General features: G+C 39.8%; 1 protein-coding gene across 7 annotated transcripts in view; it reads left to right on the forward strand.

Moving 5' to 3' along the window:
• The window catches only part of MED12L (mediator complex subunit 12L), a 348,784-nt gene that overhangs the window by 71,063 nt on the left and 262,448 nt on the right, over positions 1-15,273 (forward strand). For 6 of the 7 annotated variants that reach the window (XM_055382979.2, XM_019023183.4, XM_055382977.2 and 3 more), the window contains exons 7-11: positions 1,783-1,893; positions 2,927-3,196; positions 6,975-7,124; positions 8,504-8,603; positions 8,930-9,066. In XM_055382979.2, the coding sequence (XP_055238954.2) occupies positions 1,783-1,893; positions 2,927-3,196; positions 6,975-7,124; positions 8,504-8,603; positions 8,930-9,066 (768 nt within the window). The remainder of the gene's footprint in view (positions 1-1,782; positions 1,894-2,926; positions 3,197-6,974; positions 7,125-8,503; positions 8,604-8,929; positions 9,067-15,273) is intronic. The other variant, XM_055382982.2, reaches the window with a different exon arrangement.

Here is a 15,273-nt window from a genome sequence, read left to right on the forward strand (position 1 = left end):
ATTAGCAGAGATTTTAGTACCTGTTATCTTGATTAAAGAGGGAGGGGACATGTGGTTTCTAAATTTTCCCTTTAGAACCTTTATTATAATGTTCATGCTCCTAAGAGGTCAACATTGGAAAAAATAAGGTCTTTTTGAGAAGTAATATTGTTAGTTTTTAAGTCAGTAAAAATAAATTCTAGTTCCATTTAGAAGAGGGACTGCTTTTGTGCTGCCCTGAGCTTTTATGACTTTTACTGAGCTCAGAATTTAGTCTGCATCTTGGAAAAAGTATCTCTCAGCATGTTTAATGGTTCTGGAAGAATTACGTATTAGGAGTATTGAAATTAGAATTTTTTTTTTTAAGAAAGCAGTTAGGTCCTAAAGGAATGAATATAATTGAAATAGTAATGTTAAAATTTAAATGTTCATTATATTTTAATTTGCCATATTCTGAAATGTGAAACAGACCCTAATTCATACACATGAAGACATGTATATGCAGAAACAAGGGCATGGGTATATAAACAAAGCATCTACAGGATGGACTGTTATTTATGAAGATTCTCTTTCTTTTTTTGAATCTTGAATTTACCATCTCTTATACCTTAATGGAAAATTCCATTTTGTCTCTTTTTAAAAAAAATTTTAATTAATTTTTAAATTGACAAATGAAAACTGTATATATATTTATTTAGAACTCACTTTATTGGTCTTAAAATTTTAAATTGCACTTTTTATGTGACTTTTTAACTATTTTTGACTCTAAACATTTTAAAAATTAGAAATTAGCAAGATGTCATGTCAATGTGGCCTCACTGTAAACTTTGAAATACTACAACTATAATTTATCAGAGTAATATTTTCACGTGAATCCTTGATAACCATTGCAGTGGAACACTGGTAATACATAACAGTTGCTAGGAACAAAGTAAGATTTCATATGAACTACTAAGTTTGTTACCAGAATGACCATAAAAGTATATGTCTTTCCCAGAAAACAGTTTTTTGTTTCTTTCTTTCATTCTGTGAATCATAATACAAAACTATAATAGGATATTAAATCTATATATGCATAGAATGTCATAAAATAATATGTATATCTATGTGTATATGCATATGAAGGCAAGAGACAAAAGATGTTTGTAGTGTTTATATCAAGATTAGTGGTCTCTATAGGGTCTGTGTCACCCCTGTGGGGCATTTTTGGAAATTGTAGGGGGTATTACTGTTTTTTATTGTAGTTGTGTTGAAATGTTTATACATTATTTTATCATAAGCTCCTTTCATTTCTGTATATTAGGTCATTGATTTTTAAGGTTGTATTTTATAGATAGGTGATAGTATCTGAAACTAATTTTGGGATAGTGAAAGAAGCTATTAAGGGGGCATTGGGTCTGATGGGATTTTCACACTTTTGTTAAGACGATGGCGTGAGCAGTGCTTATCTTCTTTATAGTTATCACTGTTACCCAAGTTTCCTTCTATGAGCATGAGTTCATACTCCCCCGAAATCTAGCCAGGACCCTGACACACACTGGGGGTGTGAAAGCTTCTGAAATTTTTTTTTTTTCATTGTTGGAATGAATTTTTCTCAAATTTAGCAGATTTCTAAAAAACAAAAAAAACTATACAAAACATATTAGTCATTTGTTTTGTTTAGAATTTGGACTGTGAGCAATGAGACTATGTTTAACAACAACAACAAAAACAGTAGTACAGTTAGACTTAAGCATAAGAATGACAGTGCCTTTTTTTTTTTTATTTAACATTATTAATGTAATTTTTCTTTGTTCATTTAAGGAAGGAATGTTAGAAAAACACGAATATTTGACATGGATCCTGGATGTTTTAGAAAAGATCAGACCAATGGATGATGATCTTCTTAAACTCTTGCTACCACTAATGCTGCAGGTATAGTACATGTCCCCTTGAGGCAGTTGGTTTTATGGGCAAGAAATGAGTCTGATAAGAATGATTAGGTAAGTGGAGGAGGAAAAGGAAAAAATATCCTGTTGAAATGGAAGGAAAAAATGTCTTTGATGCTATAACACATGAATTGATAAAGGCTTCTAATAAGTTTTAGCCATCATTTGTGTTAACCATGTTGGTAGTTTTTATCCATGTGTCCTAATTTTTAAGTAATTTTACCCGCATTGATTTCTCCTATCACTGAGCAAAGCAACCAACTTTTAAAATACTGTCTCCATATAATAACACAAATCTCTGTGAAAACTAAACAAATCATCCCTTTTGAAGATAGAGGATCTTCTACATTCTTTTGACAAGTCTTTGAGACTCTTGGGATAGGAAACTTTTTATTTTGATGATTGGTCTAAGATGTGCTTAAATTTGATGTATCTAGATGAGATTTATTTAAAAAAATTCTTACGTGATACATGTATTTGATAATTCAAGGAAGACGGAAGAATATCCAGTGAACAGCACTTCTCCCTTTCACTCTCATACCCTCCCCACAGACTATACCATAGGTTCCTGTGTCTCTCCCCTGAGATAGTCTGTACCTGCACTGTCCATTACAATAGCCACTAGCCAGATGTGGCTACTGAGCTCTTGAAATGTGACCAGTCCAAATTGATGTGTGCTCTAAGTGTAAAATGCACACCAGATTTCAGACTTAGTATGGAAAAGTGTATAATAGTAATACTTTTTATGTTGATTACCTGTTGAAATGATAACATTTGAATATATTGGGCTAAATAAAATACATTATTCTAATTTTTGCCTGTTCCTTATTTTTTTCATGGCTCCTAGAAACTTTAAAATTATACGTGTGGCTCACATTCTATTTCTATTGGACAGCACTTGCTTTATACCTTTGAAGTTTTTTTTTTCTTTTTTAAATGAAAAAAAGTCTGTGTTAAAATAGTTATTTAACCAAGACGCATAAGACATGACTGAAGTCTGGTGTCCTTCTACTTCTCAGTATTCAGATGAGTTTGTTCAGTCGGCCTACCTGTCTCGTCGTCTTGCCTACTTTTGTGCCCGGCGTCTTTCCTTGCTGCTGAGCGATAGCCCCAACCTCCTTGCTGCCCACTCACCCCACATGATGATAGGACCAAACAACTCGAGTATCGGGGCCCCCAGCCCTGGCCCCCCCGGCCCTGGCATGAGCCCTGTGCAGCTGGCCTTCTCAGATTTTCTTTCCTGTGCACAGCATGGTCCCCTGGTTTATGGACTTAGTTGTATGTTGCAGGTAAGTCCTTGGCCCTTGTTATTTTATGTTAAAATTCAATGTGGGAAGTGACTGAGTTGGGAATGGCATTTTCAATTCTCTAGTTGACTTTTTACAACTCTAGTTTTTTCCTCACCCAAGTAATTTATTGATTGAAATTTTATGTTTTTATTTCCCTGTGATGGATCAAGCTGAGAGAAGATTTGTCACATTCGTCTAGGAGAGTGTTATTGCAGTTGTCCTTTATTAGGGTCATTAAGCAGTTCAATTAAAAATCCTTCAGGGAACCCACAGAATAAGTCAGTTGTATTATTGTTCTTCTGGAAAGACAGCTTCTCCAGCTAGCATTTTTAATCTTTCTCAGTTCACATCTTGGGTTGGTTGCCTGTCTGTGTTTAAAGTCCAAATCGTATCGGGCTCCGTTCGTCTTCCAAGCATTGTTGCTTGTGTAGTCCTTGAACATCCAGTAACATGCTGGTTGCTGGGCTGATACTACCAGGAATATCAGGAATGAGATACAGTCCTGCCCTAGAGGAGCTCACAGCTTAGTGTTCAGTTCGTATTTCTTGAGCTCTTAATGTGTTCTGCTGTATACTAAGGAGCTTTGAAACAGTTGACCCTCAAGACATGGTCTCCACTCTCAGAGTTTACTGTCTTTTCAGGAAAACTGGGTCATAAATGGACAGTTTCCAAATAATATGACAAGGGCTGTTGGGGAGATACACAGGGGGCCAAGCCTAAAACTAGCCCAGCCTAAAACTCACGGAGGCTTTGTGAAAGAAATCTTTTAGTTCTTCGAATGAGTTGAGAAAGATCAAGTAAAAAGAAGTAGTAAAAGTTTCCTAGCAGGGGAAACACTATGGGAAGAGGCCCAGAGGCTGGTCAGTTATCTTTTGTGTAGGTGGGTGTTAGTGGGACGTACATTATAAACTCTGTTGGGGGTCAGGGCATAGAAGACGCCCTGTGGGCCTTATAATTGAGATGTCATCAGAGGGTTTTATGCAGCAAAGTGACACAGGTAGTTGTGTAATTGTTGTTAGATTGATCGGCCACAGTAGAGGGAAGATTGGTGGGAGTGGGGAGGTAGGAAAGAAGGCGGCTTGCAAGGCAAATCAGTTTGGAGGCATTTCAGGGAGTTCAGCTTTGGACTATTTTGGACTGTTTGTCCTTTATTTAGAACCTCCAAATGGATATGTTCAAGAGTTGTTACATGTCCAATTCTGCAGATTTGGGCAGACAGTTGGCTACTTGTGTGGATTCGAATCCTTCAAGAACTTTGGCTGTTCAGAAACCCAAGAGAGGGAGTGAGGTTGCCTGAAGAATTTTGTAGTGAGAGAGAATCCGTGAACCTGAAGGACAGGAGTGCTTAAGAGTCGGGCAGAGGGGAAGTCCATGGAGGAGACCGGGAAGGTTGGCCAGACTGGAGAGAGAACAGGGGGAGAGTATTGTTGCCCAAAGATGATGAGAATAACAGTAATATTGTCATAATTATATTAGTGTATGGATAGCATTTATTATGGTCTAGGCATTGTTCTAAGTTGCAACGTATGTTATTAAGTCATTTAGTTCTTGGAACTAGCCTATGAGATGGGAACCATTATTATTCTTATAACATCAATAATGCATAGATTACAGAGCAAGAAAGTGGCAAAGCTGGAATCCAAACCAAAGCAATCAGGATCCAGAGTCCACACTCAACCACTATGCTAAACTGGGGTCTGCAGAAAGTTTCAAAAAGGAATTAGTAGTGGGCAATGTGTAGAGTATTGGAGACATCTGGCAAGAAGATGGCTGAAGTTGTCTTTGACAATATAGTGTTCATTGGTGATCTTTTAAAGAGCTATTTAATTGAATGGTGGATAAGGAGCCAAATTAAGGAATGTCGAGGAGTGATGGAGAATAAGGAGAAATAGCACTAATTGTTGTTTTGAGAAATGTGTTTATGAAGGGAAGAGAAGAGAATGGATAATGGATAAAGATGGCAGCTGAGTGGAGAGTTAAAAAAATATATGTATATTTTGATGGGCAGATTTGAATGTATTTTTGGGCTAAGAGCAAATAGGAGAAGGAGCAGTGTTTGATAGATCAGTGCCCTGGGTATTAGAGGGCTTTGGAATCAAGGACACAAGGAAGGGCTCTGTCAGGAGGAGTTGAGAACTCCACATTGTTACAGGCATGAGGAAGGCAGTAGGGATGTAGCCCAGTGGAAAGAGATGGATTGGTGGGTTTCAGGGACTTGACATTCTTTGTATCTACTATCTGGTTTCCACAAAGATGTCTCCTAGACCTCAGAGTTTATTTTTTTTTATTTTTATTTTTTTTTAAATTGATTGATGAATTGATTGAGACAGGGTTTTGCTCTGTTGCCCATGCTGGAGGGCAGTGTGGCCTAATCTTCACTCACTGCTGCCTGGAGCTCCTGGGCTCAAGTGATCCTCCTGCCTCAAGTAAGTGATCCTCCCCCCTCAGCCTCCTTAGTAGCTAGGACTACAGATGTGCATCACCACACCCAGCTAATTTTTAAATTTTTCTTAGAGATGGGGTTTCACTGTGTTGCCTAGGCTGGTTTCAAGCTCCTGGGCTCAAGTGATCCTTCTGCCTTGGCTTCCCAGAGCGCTGGGATTATATGTGCAAGCCACTGTGCCTGGCCAGTTTTTGTACTTAATTTCATATTTTTGAAAAAAAATTTGCTGTTGAATGGCACAAGAGCATAATGGCTTAGATATACACTTTAAAGCTGTTACAGACCTGATTTTAAACCTCACTCTGCCACTTAGTAACTGTGACCTTGAGCCTCTGTTTCCCCGTGTCTGATTGGGGAGTAATGATAGTTCTTACTTCATTACCTCATAGGGTTAAGGTTATGATGACGGAAAGCTTCCAAGATAGTGTTCAGCATAGACTAAGTGTAATTAGCTTAATTAAATGTGAGCTATAATGTTTAATCTGTGTTTAGGAGGCAGCAGGATAACATAGTGGTTCTGAGCATGTGTGCTATTAATAAAATCAAACTTGGGTTGGTTACTAATCTACGCGGCTCATAGTCCTCTTTGGTGAAGGTGGGGGATAACACTACTCATGGGGTTATTGTGACACATAAACAAGATGGTCATACAAAGTACTTCTGGTTGAGTGAAGAGTGTCTGCAAGTGTCTAGGGCGAGGTAGATCTACAGGCTGTGGATCAATTTTGGCCCACAAGGTAAAAATAGGTTTTATGTTTTTAATGCATTATTAAAACAAAAATGAAGAATGTGTGACAAAAGCTGTAGGTAGCCTGCAAAGCTTAAAACATTTACTATCAGGCTTCTTATAGAAAAAGTTTGACAACCCCTTGTCCAGGGTTACTGCCTGCCCACCATTTATGAAGCTACTATTACATGATTATTTGATTTTGTTTTTGTTTTTAAATACCTTTTTTTTAGCTTTTACAACCTTAGAAATTACATATTCTAAGTTCATCTCATGTTTTCAATTGCATGAAAAATTGGTTTAAGTGACGATTTTTAAGTGATGATTACTGCATTTTTATTAAGTTCCTTCAGGTTCCTGTTGGAGTATTAGCTTATGAATTATTCCTTAATTTCTCAACAGCTGTACTTCCTGCCTTTCAACTTAATAATTTTTAGTTTTGTCTTCTCAATTGCGAAGTTGAGAAATGGGGTAAGACACTCTCGTATTTTAAACTTACTAGTAGGAGACAATAATACAGTGATGACAGGGTGTCATTTTTACTGTTTAGCTATTGTTATGCTTTTCTCCTTCCTCTGAACATCCAACTTTATCTGTTTCATTTCCAGACTGTCACTCTCTGTTGCCCAAGTGCCTTGGTGTGGAATTATTCCACAAATGAAAATAAGAGCGCAAACCCAGGCTCACCCCTGGATCTGCTGCAGGTGGCCCCTTCCAGCCTCCCCATGCCGGGTGGGAACACGGCTTTCAATCAGCAGGTAGACTTTATGTTTCAGTGATTTGATGGCTGTTTTCATTCTTGACAGGCATCAGGACACAGTGGGTCAAGCACAGGTTTTAGTATCTAGATGCTTGGGTGCTATCCCAGTTTTGCCTGCTAACACTCTGGGTGACCTTAGAGAATTGTTTAGCCTCTTCAGAACCACTGAAATTCTCGAAGTTGCTCCCTTTCTTTTCACTGTCTTGCTGAACAGTTCTTGCTGAGAGTTCTGCCACCCAGACTGTAATTATGGTGGTGGTTCTAATACATGACCATGACTCCTGTAGTAGTTTTGATATTTAGTAATTATTATATGTTCTTATTGGTACTGGGTTATTTGTTTCAAAGCCTTATGTGACTTGAACCATAGGATTGTGATTAATATTTAGAATAAGATCCCTGTCTTGGGATCTAGAACTAGAAATACCATTTGACCCAGCCATCCCATTACTGGGTATATACCCAAAGGATTATAAATCATGCTGCTATAAAGACACATGCACACGTATGTTTATTGCGGCACTATTCGCAATAGCAAAGACTTGGAACCAACCCAAATGTCCAACAATGATTGACTGGATTAAGAAAATGTGGCACATATACACCATGGAATACTATGCAACCATAAAAAATGATGAGTTCATGTCCTTTGTAGGGACATGGATGAAGCTGGAAACCATCATTCTCAGCAAACTATCGCAAGGACAAAAAAAAACCAAACACCGCATGTTCTCACTCATAGGTGGGAGTGGAACAATGAGAACACATGGACACAGGAAGGGGAACATCACACACCGGGGCCTGTTGTGGGGTGGGGGGAGGGGGTAGGGATGGCATTAGGAGATATACCTAATGTTAAACGATGAGTTAATGGGTGCAGCACACCAACATGGCGCATGTATACATATGTAACAAACCTGCACGTTGTGCACGTGTACCCTAAAACTTAAAGTGTAATAAAAATAAAATAAAATCATATTCGTCCATAAAAAAAAAAAAGAATAAGATCCTTGTCTTTTACCAAGCAGTTTTCTTAATAGAACATTGCAAGTTGCTTTCACACATGGAAGAATGGCTCAAAGAGATTATTTTAGAACGTTCACCTTTCCACGTGGTGTCCTAAAAAAGAAATTTCACTCGTAAAACAAATTTTGCAAGCATTTAATTTTGTGAACATTTATTATTGAAAACTGACATTGAATTTCCCTTTGTAAATTTTAAAAATTCACTTATTGGGCCACAGGCTGCATTTCTTACAATGCAGTCAAGATTGTAGTTCACTATAGGATACTTTACTCACGTGGAAAAACCTGACATGATTTAGACATGCACTGTGGCATTCCAAGCACAAGTTAATTAGAAGCAATTATCTTTCAGGTTCGGGCAAGGATTTATGAAGTAGAACAACAGATAAAACAAAGAGGCCGTGCAGTGGAAGTTCGGTGGTCATTTGACAAGTGCCAAGAATCCACAGCAGGTACAGAATGCCACAGAGGAACGAGTGCTTTTGAATGTTGGACTTTATGCTGTGTTTTTGCTTCTTATAAACCATTCCACATGAATAAGGCAGCTTTTTGACAGAGCCACTTGGTGAATTTTGAGGACAGTCTTCAGTTTATGCCTTTTAGATCCTGGCTGTCTAGAATGTCAAGTTTGGTTTTGTTGATGATTGTTTGATAACATATGCCAAGAATGATAATTAAAAAAAATTTCTTTTGCCTCACATAGAATGGTGATTTTGTACTGTGTTATAACTGTGTTATTTTTGGCCTCATTAACCACTTGTTTAATTTCTGCCTATAGGGGTGACTATTAGTCGGGTTTTGCACACATTGGAAGTTTTGGATCGTCACTGTTTTGACCGAACTGATTCCAGCAATTCCATGGAGACACTTTATCATAAGATTTTCTGGGCAAACCAAAACAAAGATAACCAAGAGGTAGTTAATTTTTTTAAAATTCTTTTCACCTTTTATTTTCATAGTGTTTTTTTCTTCTTTCTCATTCAGGAAACTCTGGTGAAACCTTTTCTATGAAGTGTAGTATCTTATGAAGACATACACACTTGAAATCATTCTATTCTTGCACTAAGATTACCCACCATTATTAAAATGAAATGTCAGTGGGGCTTATCTACCTAGGAATATTGATATATTGACTGGCAAGATTTTTCTTGGCCCTTTTCCCATCACTTTCCAATTTTAGTTTTAGAAGAATATCCTTCATTTAGTGATTGGACTTAATATGGTGGGTTGGCTTTAACTTGGGGGAATGTATGTTAACATTTAGCACAGCAGAGGGCAGTGCATGAATACCCGTGGTCATGATCTTTCAAAAATCCTTAGACAATGTGTTAGGGTTCTACAGAGAAATAGAACCAATGGAAAAGAAGTGTGTGTTATGTGTATGTATATATATATGTATGTGTACATATATGTTTATACCTACCTAGAGAGAGAAAGGTGGGGAGAAAAGAGAGGGGTATTTATTTTAAGGAATTGGCTCACATGATTATGGGGCTGGCAAATTTGAGATATTCAGGGCAGGCTGGAGACTCAAGGAAGAACTGATGTGGCGGTCTTGAGTCCGAAGGCAGTCTGGAGGCAGAATTCTTTCTTCCTCTGGGGACCTCAGTCTTTTTTTTTTTTTTTTAAGACAGAGTCTCACACTGTCACCTGGGCTGGAGTGCAGTGGCGCAATCTCGGCTCACTGCAACCTCTGCCTCCTGGGTTCAAGTGATTCTCCTGCCTCAGCCTCCTGAGTAGCTGGGATTACAGGCACCCGCCACTATGTCCGGCTAATTTTTTGTATTTTTAGTAGAGATGGGGTTTCACCATGTTGGCCATGCTGATCTTGAATCCTGACCTGATTCGCCTGCCTCAGCCTCCCGAAGTGCTGGGATTACAGGCCTGAGCCACCGCACCCGGCCGGGACCTTAGTCTTTTAAGACTTTCTATGGGCTAGATTAGGCTCACACACATTATAGAACATAGTCTGCTTTACTCAAAGTCTGTTGATTTAAATCTTAATCACATCTTAAAAAAATCTTTTTAGCAACAACTAGACTGGTGTTTGACCGAACAACTGAATACAATAGCTTAGCCAAGTTAATATCTAAAATTAATAATCACAGACAATTTTTATCTTACACATATCTAGCAATAGATTGTTTCATGAATGAATTGCCCCAAAACTAGGATATTCAGTTGTTTTTTTCCTCAACCTTATTTGGGGAGAAATAAAAAGTTTGTCTTCTTTTCACAATGAAAACTGCCGATGATAATATCCAGCCTGTGCTAGGCACTAGGACTGCAGAGGTAAGTTTTAAGACACCTTCAATACCTCAGTTAGCTGATGGCAAGCATCTTTGATATTTCAACTAGCTTTTGGGAATGCATATGTGGAAAGAAAAGATGAAACAGCAACCACAACCACCATCAAAAACCTTTCCTTCTCTTACCTTTATGTGAGCCTGATACATATTCCAGATTATTCTTCTTCTTGGAATAATTTTTGATTGATCACCCTGCTTCTCAAAGATATGGTTCAAGACTAATGGTGCCAGCTAGGATCATTCAGAACGTTGAGAGCAAGGGACCGATTGAGTGTGCTTTTTAAATTCATCGTGAGTCTCAGTAGCAATGCCTCCCTACTTCAGTGGAGCATGCTGATATAATCCTCTGCTTACTGAGGCAAGTTAGAGTGCTACGTGCTCTTTTTGGGTGGAAACCTTAAAGTGTATTTTTAGTAAAGACTTTCTTAGATAAAAGACTTCATGAATACTAAGATTTTTAATACATATAGGTGAGTTATCTGGAAGGAAAGTAGGGATACCCAAAATTCAGGGGGATCTTGGATTGTTTAGCTTCTTGCACTAAGTATTGAGTAAAAGCTACATTGTTTCCTGGTGAGGGTTTTACCAAGATTATCACAACCACCTTAGTTTTGTGGTTAGCCTGACTATACCTTCAGAGTGTATGCACTGGCTAACTTCAGGATTATTGCCCCATTCACCCGCAGACACTTAAGTTACAGCACTCTCAAGAAAAAAATAAGAGTGTTTTTTCAAAAAAATTCAAGGGCAGAAATTATGTTGCAATCCTTCTGAATGAAATCACACTGTGAGGTTCTTTGTAAATCACAGATATCTCCGGAGTGGGTGCTTGCAATGAGCCATTAGGGTGCAAGAAGGTTATTAGAACATCTGTTCAGATTATAATTTTCAAAAGCCTCCTTTTTCTCTGGAAATGAGTGTAATTATTATGATCGTATAGGTATAGAAGTTATAAATAAGTGTGTGTTGAAAGTTTTTACTAAAAAAACTCTTTGAGCTGAGAGGGTGTGTGGGAAATGTTTGGAGATCACTGCCGGAAGCTTCCCCTACCTGAGTGACTTCTCCCAGGATTCAGGGAGGTGTGTGCCACCAGAGGGCGACATGTGCTCAGGACTGAGAGTCCTGGAGGCTCTAGGCACGCACATTTCTGGAAGGGCCATCAGTGTTGCCCCATTTAGCAGTAATTATTTTGAATGTTGACTCAACTTCAGAAAGACTTGATGAAAACTACGTTTTCAACCCATAATTCAGATTGGTCACCTTTTCTTAATAGTCTGGCAAAAAGGATAACAAAATAGATGGATCCTTCTGTAATACTTAACATTAAATTATTATTAGTATTTTTCCAAGACAGTCTCAGTCTGTTGCCCAGGCTAGAGTGCAGTGGTACTGTCTTGGCTCCCTGCAACCTCTGCCTCTCAGGTTCAAACAATTTTCATGCCTCACCCTCCCCAGTAGCTGGGATTATAGGTACATACTACTGTGTCCAGCTAATTTTTCTATTTGTAGTCAGGCTGGTCTCAAACTCCTTGCCTCAAGTGATCCATCTGCCTTGGACTCTCAAAGTGCTGGGATTACAGCACTTTTGTGAGCCAGTGTGCCTGGACTAAATTAATTTTTAAAATATGTCGTTGGTATCTGTATGTATGGTATATGCATCAAGGTATATATGTATATGTAATCAAGTTTTATCTCTCTATTTACTCCTTAACAGGGGTTACTGTTTTCTTTTTCTTTGTTTTTTTTTTTTGGTTTTTTTTTTTGAGACGGAGTCTCTGTCTCCCAGGCTGGAGTGCAGTGGCGTGATCTTGGCTCACTGCAACCTCCACTTCCTGGGTTCAAGCAAGTCTCCTGCCTCAGCCTTCCAAGTAGCTGGAATTACAGGTGCCCTGCCGTCACGCCCGGTTAATATTTTTATATTTTTAGTAGAGATGGGGTTTCACCATGTTGGCCAGGCTGGTCTCTAACTCTTGGCCTCAAGTGATCCACCCGCCTTGGCCTCCTAAAGTGCTAGGATTACAGGCATGAGCCACCGTGCCCAGCCCTGTTTTCTTGACTACAGAGTCACTTTGCGTATTTCTGGAATTCATGCATGTGCTGCAGCATCATGTTAACTGATCAGCTGGTGATCTTGAGTAAGTTACTCAAGGCTTTGTGCAATAGTGCCCTTCCTGGTTAAGTAGGCATAGAGTACTTGCCCTTTTTTTCTCTGAGGAAACATGAACACTTTGAGAATTATAAGGCACTATACAAATATGTTTTAAAAATTGTTAACAATAATAATATAGCAATTATTAGTATTATACTGGAAGAACTAATGTGATGATGCTGTTCTCTGATAAGGAGTTACGTGTGGTTAGGATTCAGAAATTGGTCTCACTTCTTTAAAATATACTTCCCCTTTTTTGTTTTCATAATTCATTCAGGATTTAGATAACATGATAGATAAAACATGATCAACTTCTGTAGTTGCAATAGGTTGGAGGTTTGCTGTTACTAGAAGTCGTGTCTAGGTAGGCCCAGGCCCCAGGTTGCATAGCCTGCTTCTTCACATCTGTTGGGAAAACCTGAATTTCACCCTCCTCGATTCCTTAATTCCCTTTTCTCTGGAACTGCAACAGGGAAATGCAGTCCTCTCTACTTCGTTGTAGGGAGGGGAGAACTTCTGTCCAAATGGGAGAAGTTTGTGTGTGTAATCAGTTTCAGTATTGGTGAAAGCCTGTTGAAAACTGCAGTGCATGGGATGAAGGCATTCGAGGCCTGGGCCCTGCCTTGTGGTTGGACTGTGGTCATGAGAGTGGGAGTAGGAGCTGATTCTGTGCCCACATTGGGGTGTGCCAGGCTGTGTGGTGTGCCTTCACTGATTCCACATGGAATGCACTATTTCTTTTTTTCTTTTTCTTTTTTTTTTGAGATGGAGTCTTGCTCTGTCACCTAGGCTGGAGTGCAGTGGTGTGATCTTGGCTCACTGTAACCTCTGCCTCCTGAGTTCAAGCCATTCTCTGCCTCAGCCTCCCGAGTAGCTGGGATTAATAGGCGCCTGCCACCATGCCCGGCTAATTTTTCTATTTTTAGTAGAGATGGGGTTTCACCATGTTGGCCAGGCTGTTCTTGAACTCTTGACCTCGTGATCCACCCACCTCAGCCTCCCAAAGTGCTAGAATTATAGGTGTGAGCCACTGCACCTGGCCTGGAATGCGGTATTTCTTTACTCTCGCTCCCTGTTGCCCTTTACCCGCCCATTTCCTTGGCCACTGTTTCTGTGTCTGGGCTCTTGTGTATAATGGCAAGGGAGGTGAAAATAAAAATCTCAAAAACCTGAGTGTTTCCTTATTCTAGATCTGTGCTGCTTAGTTTTCCATTCAGAGTAGTGTGAGATATAAAGATGGTAATACTGAGGTCAGGGCTCATGTCCCACAGTGGCCAGGCAGGTAGTGGGAATGAGTCAGGGGATGCTATGTATAAGGCAGCCTGGAGGTGGTGGGGGTTGAGGTGTCTGGGAAGTGGGCAGACCCTGTCTGAAGAGGGAAGCCTCTCAAATTCTTAAATTCTGCTTGGGATCCACTGTTCCCTGATCATCCAACATTTCAAGAGAAGCTGGATGTCAAGATCTGCATGTAAACTTTCCTGATCTTAAAATACTGTGCAGCCAGGCAATGTGTCTGCTGGCCATATTCACTCAGATGCTTGTCACTTTTCAATTCCTGGTACATGTCTTCTACAACATGTACTCACTTATTTGCTTGTTTAGTGTTTCAGAGCCATTTCTAGTCTGGGTGATGGAGGTGGCAAATCCTGACATCCACACAAAGGAGTCGTTATGTGGACAGTGGGACCCCTGGTTTCCACATGCTCACTGAGCCTGTCACTTGTGACCTCACCTCTGAGCAGCTGGAGGAGGAGTTGCTCTCTTTGCTTTTCAGAGGCCTCAGACCACTTCCTTCCTCTTGGCGTCTCTCTGTTTGGGATGAGTGTGAGCACGGAGGCAGCTGCATCTTTGGGGTGCCTCAAGGACATGGATAGAAGGGACAGGCTAAAGGTGGCAGGAAGAGTTGCCTTTTCACTTCTCTCTTTGGGGGTCCCAGGAAACCAGCTTTATCCTGAGTAATGAAAAGATGGAACCGGCTGCACTGGACAGAGTGTTCCTGCAGCAGCATGTGTGTTTCCTCCTTCCCTGCTGCTAAAACCACGCACCCCAGACGGGGAAACTTACATATTTATTGTTTGGATTTGTTTTATGCTTAGACTATTCATGCAGAATTCTTTGAAAGGTTGTGATGAGTTCATAGTGATGTTTTGAATGGCAAAGGCCCTAAGTTTAGAAAGTGTGCTTTCCTCACCTGTGGCACAGAGTGTCCCAGGCCCAGCCAGGTTTGTATCAGTGCAGCTGGCGAACTTGGCTTCACCACCACGATCCAGAGGACAAAAGCTCGCTTTCTGTCAGTGCTGTGCTTGTTCCACATTTGTCTTCCTGCAAGCGTTTCCCTGGGGCCTATGTTTCTTCTTCTCCTCACCTTATGCACATTATCAGCCCCAAGTACCATGCATGGGGCCCAGGAGATGCTCAGTAGCATTTATTGAATTCATTTTTTAGACCTCATTAAAAAGCTACTCGGGCAGTGAACTGGAAGGGGAAGCACCCCTATAAGATTTGGCTTGGAAAGGTAGAGATGAATACAGTCATAGAATCTGTATATGTCAGTCCTAGACGAATGCTTAGATTCAGATGTGGGAGAGAGTACGTGCAGGTAGAGGTAGGGGTGTGGCTGACAGGGGAGCTCTCTGCTGTGAAATCAGCAGTTTAGTGTATTTC

Source organism: Gorilla gorilla, chromosome 2, assembly GCF_029281585.2.
Source record: "Gorilla gorilla gorilla isolate KB3781 chromosome 2, NHGRI_mGorGor1-v2.1_pri, whole genome shotgun sequence".
NCBI lineage: Eukaryota > Metazoa > Chordata > Mammalia > Primates > Hominidae > Gorilla > Gorilla gorilla.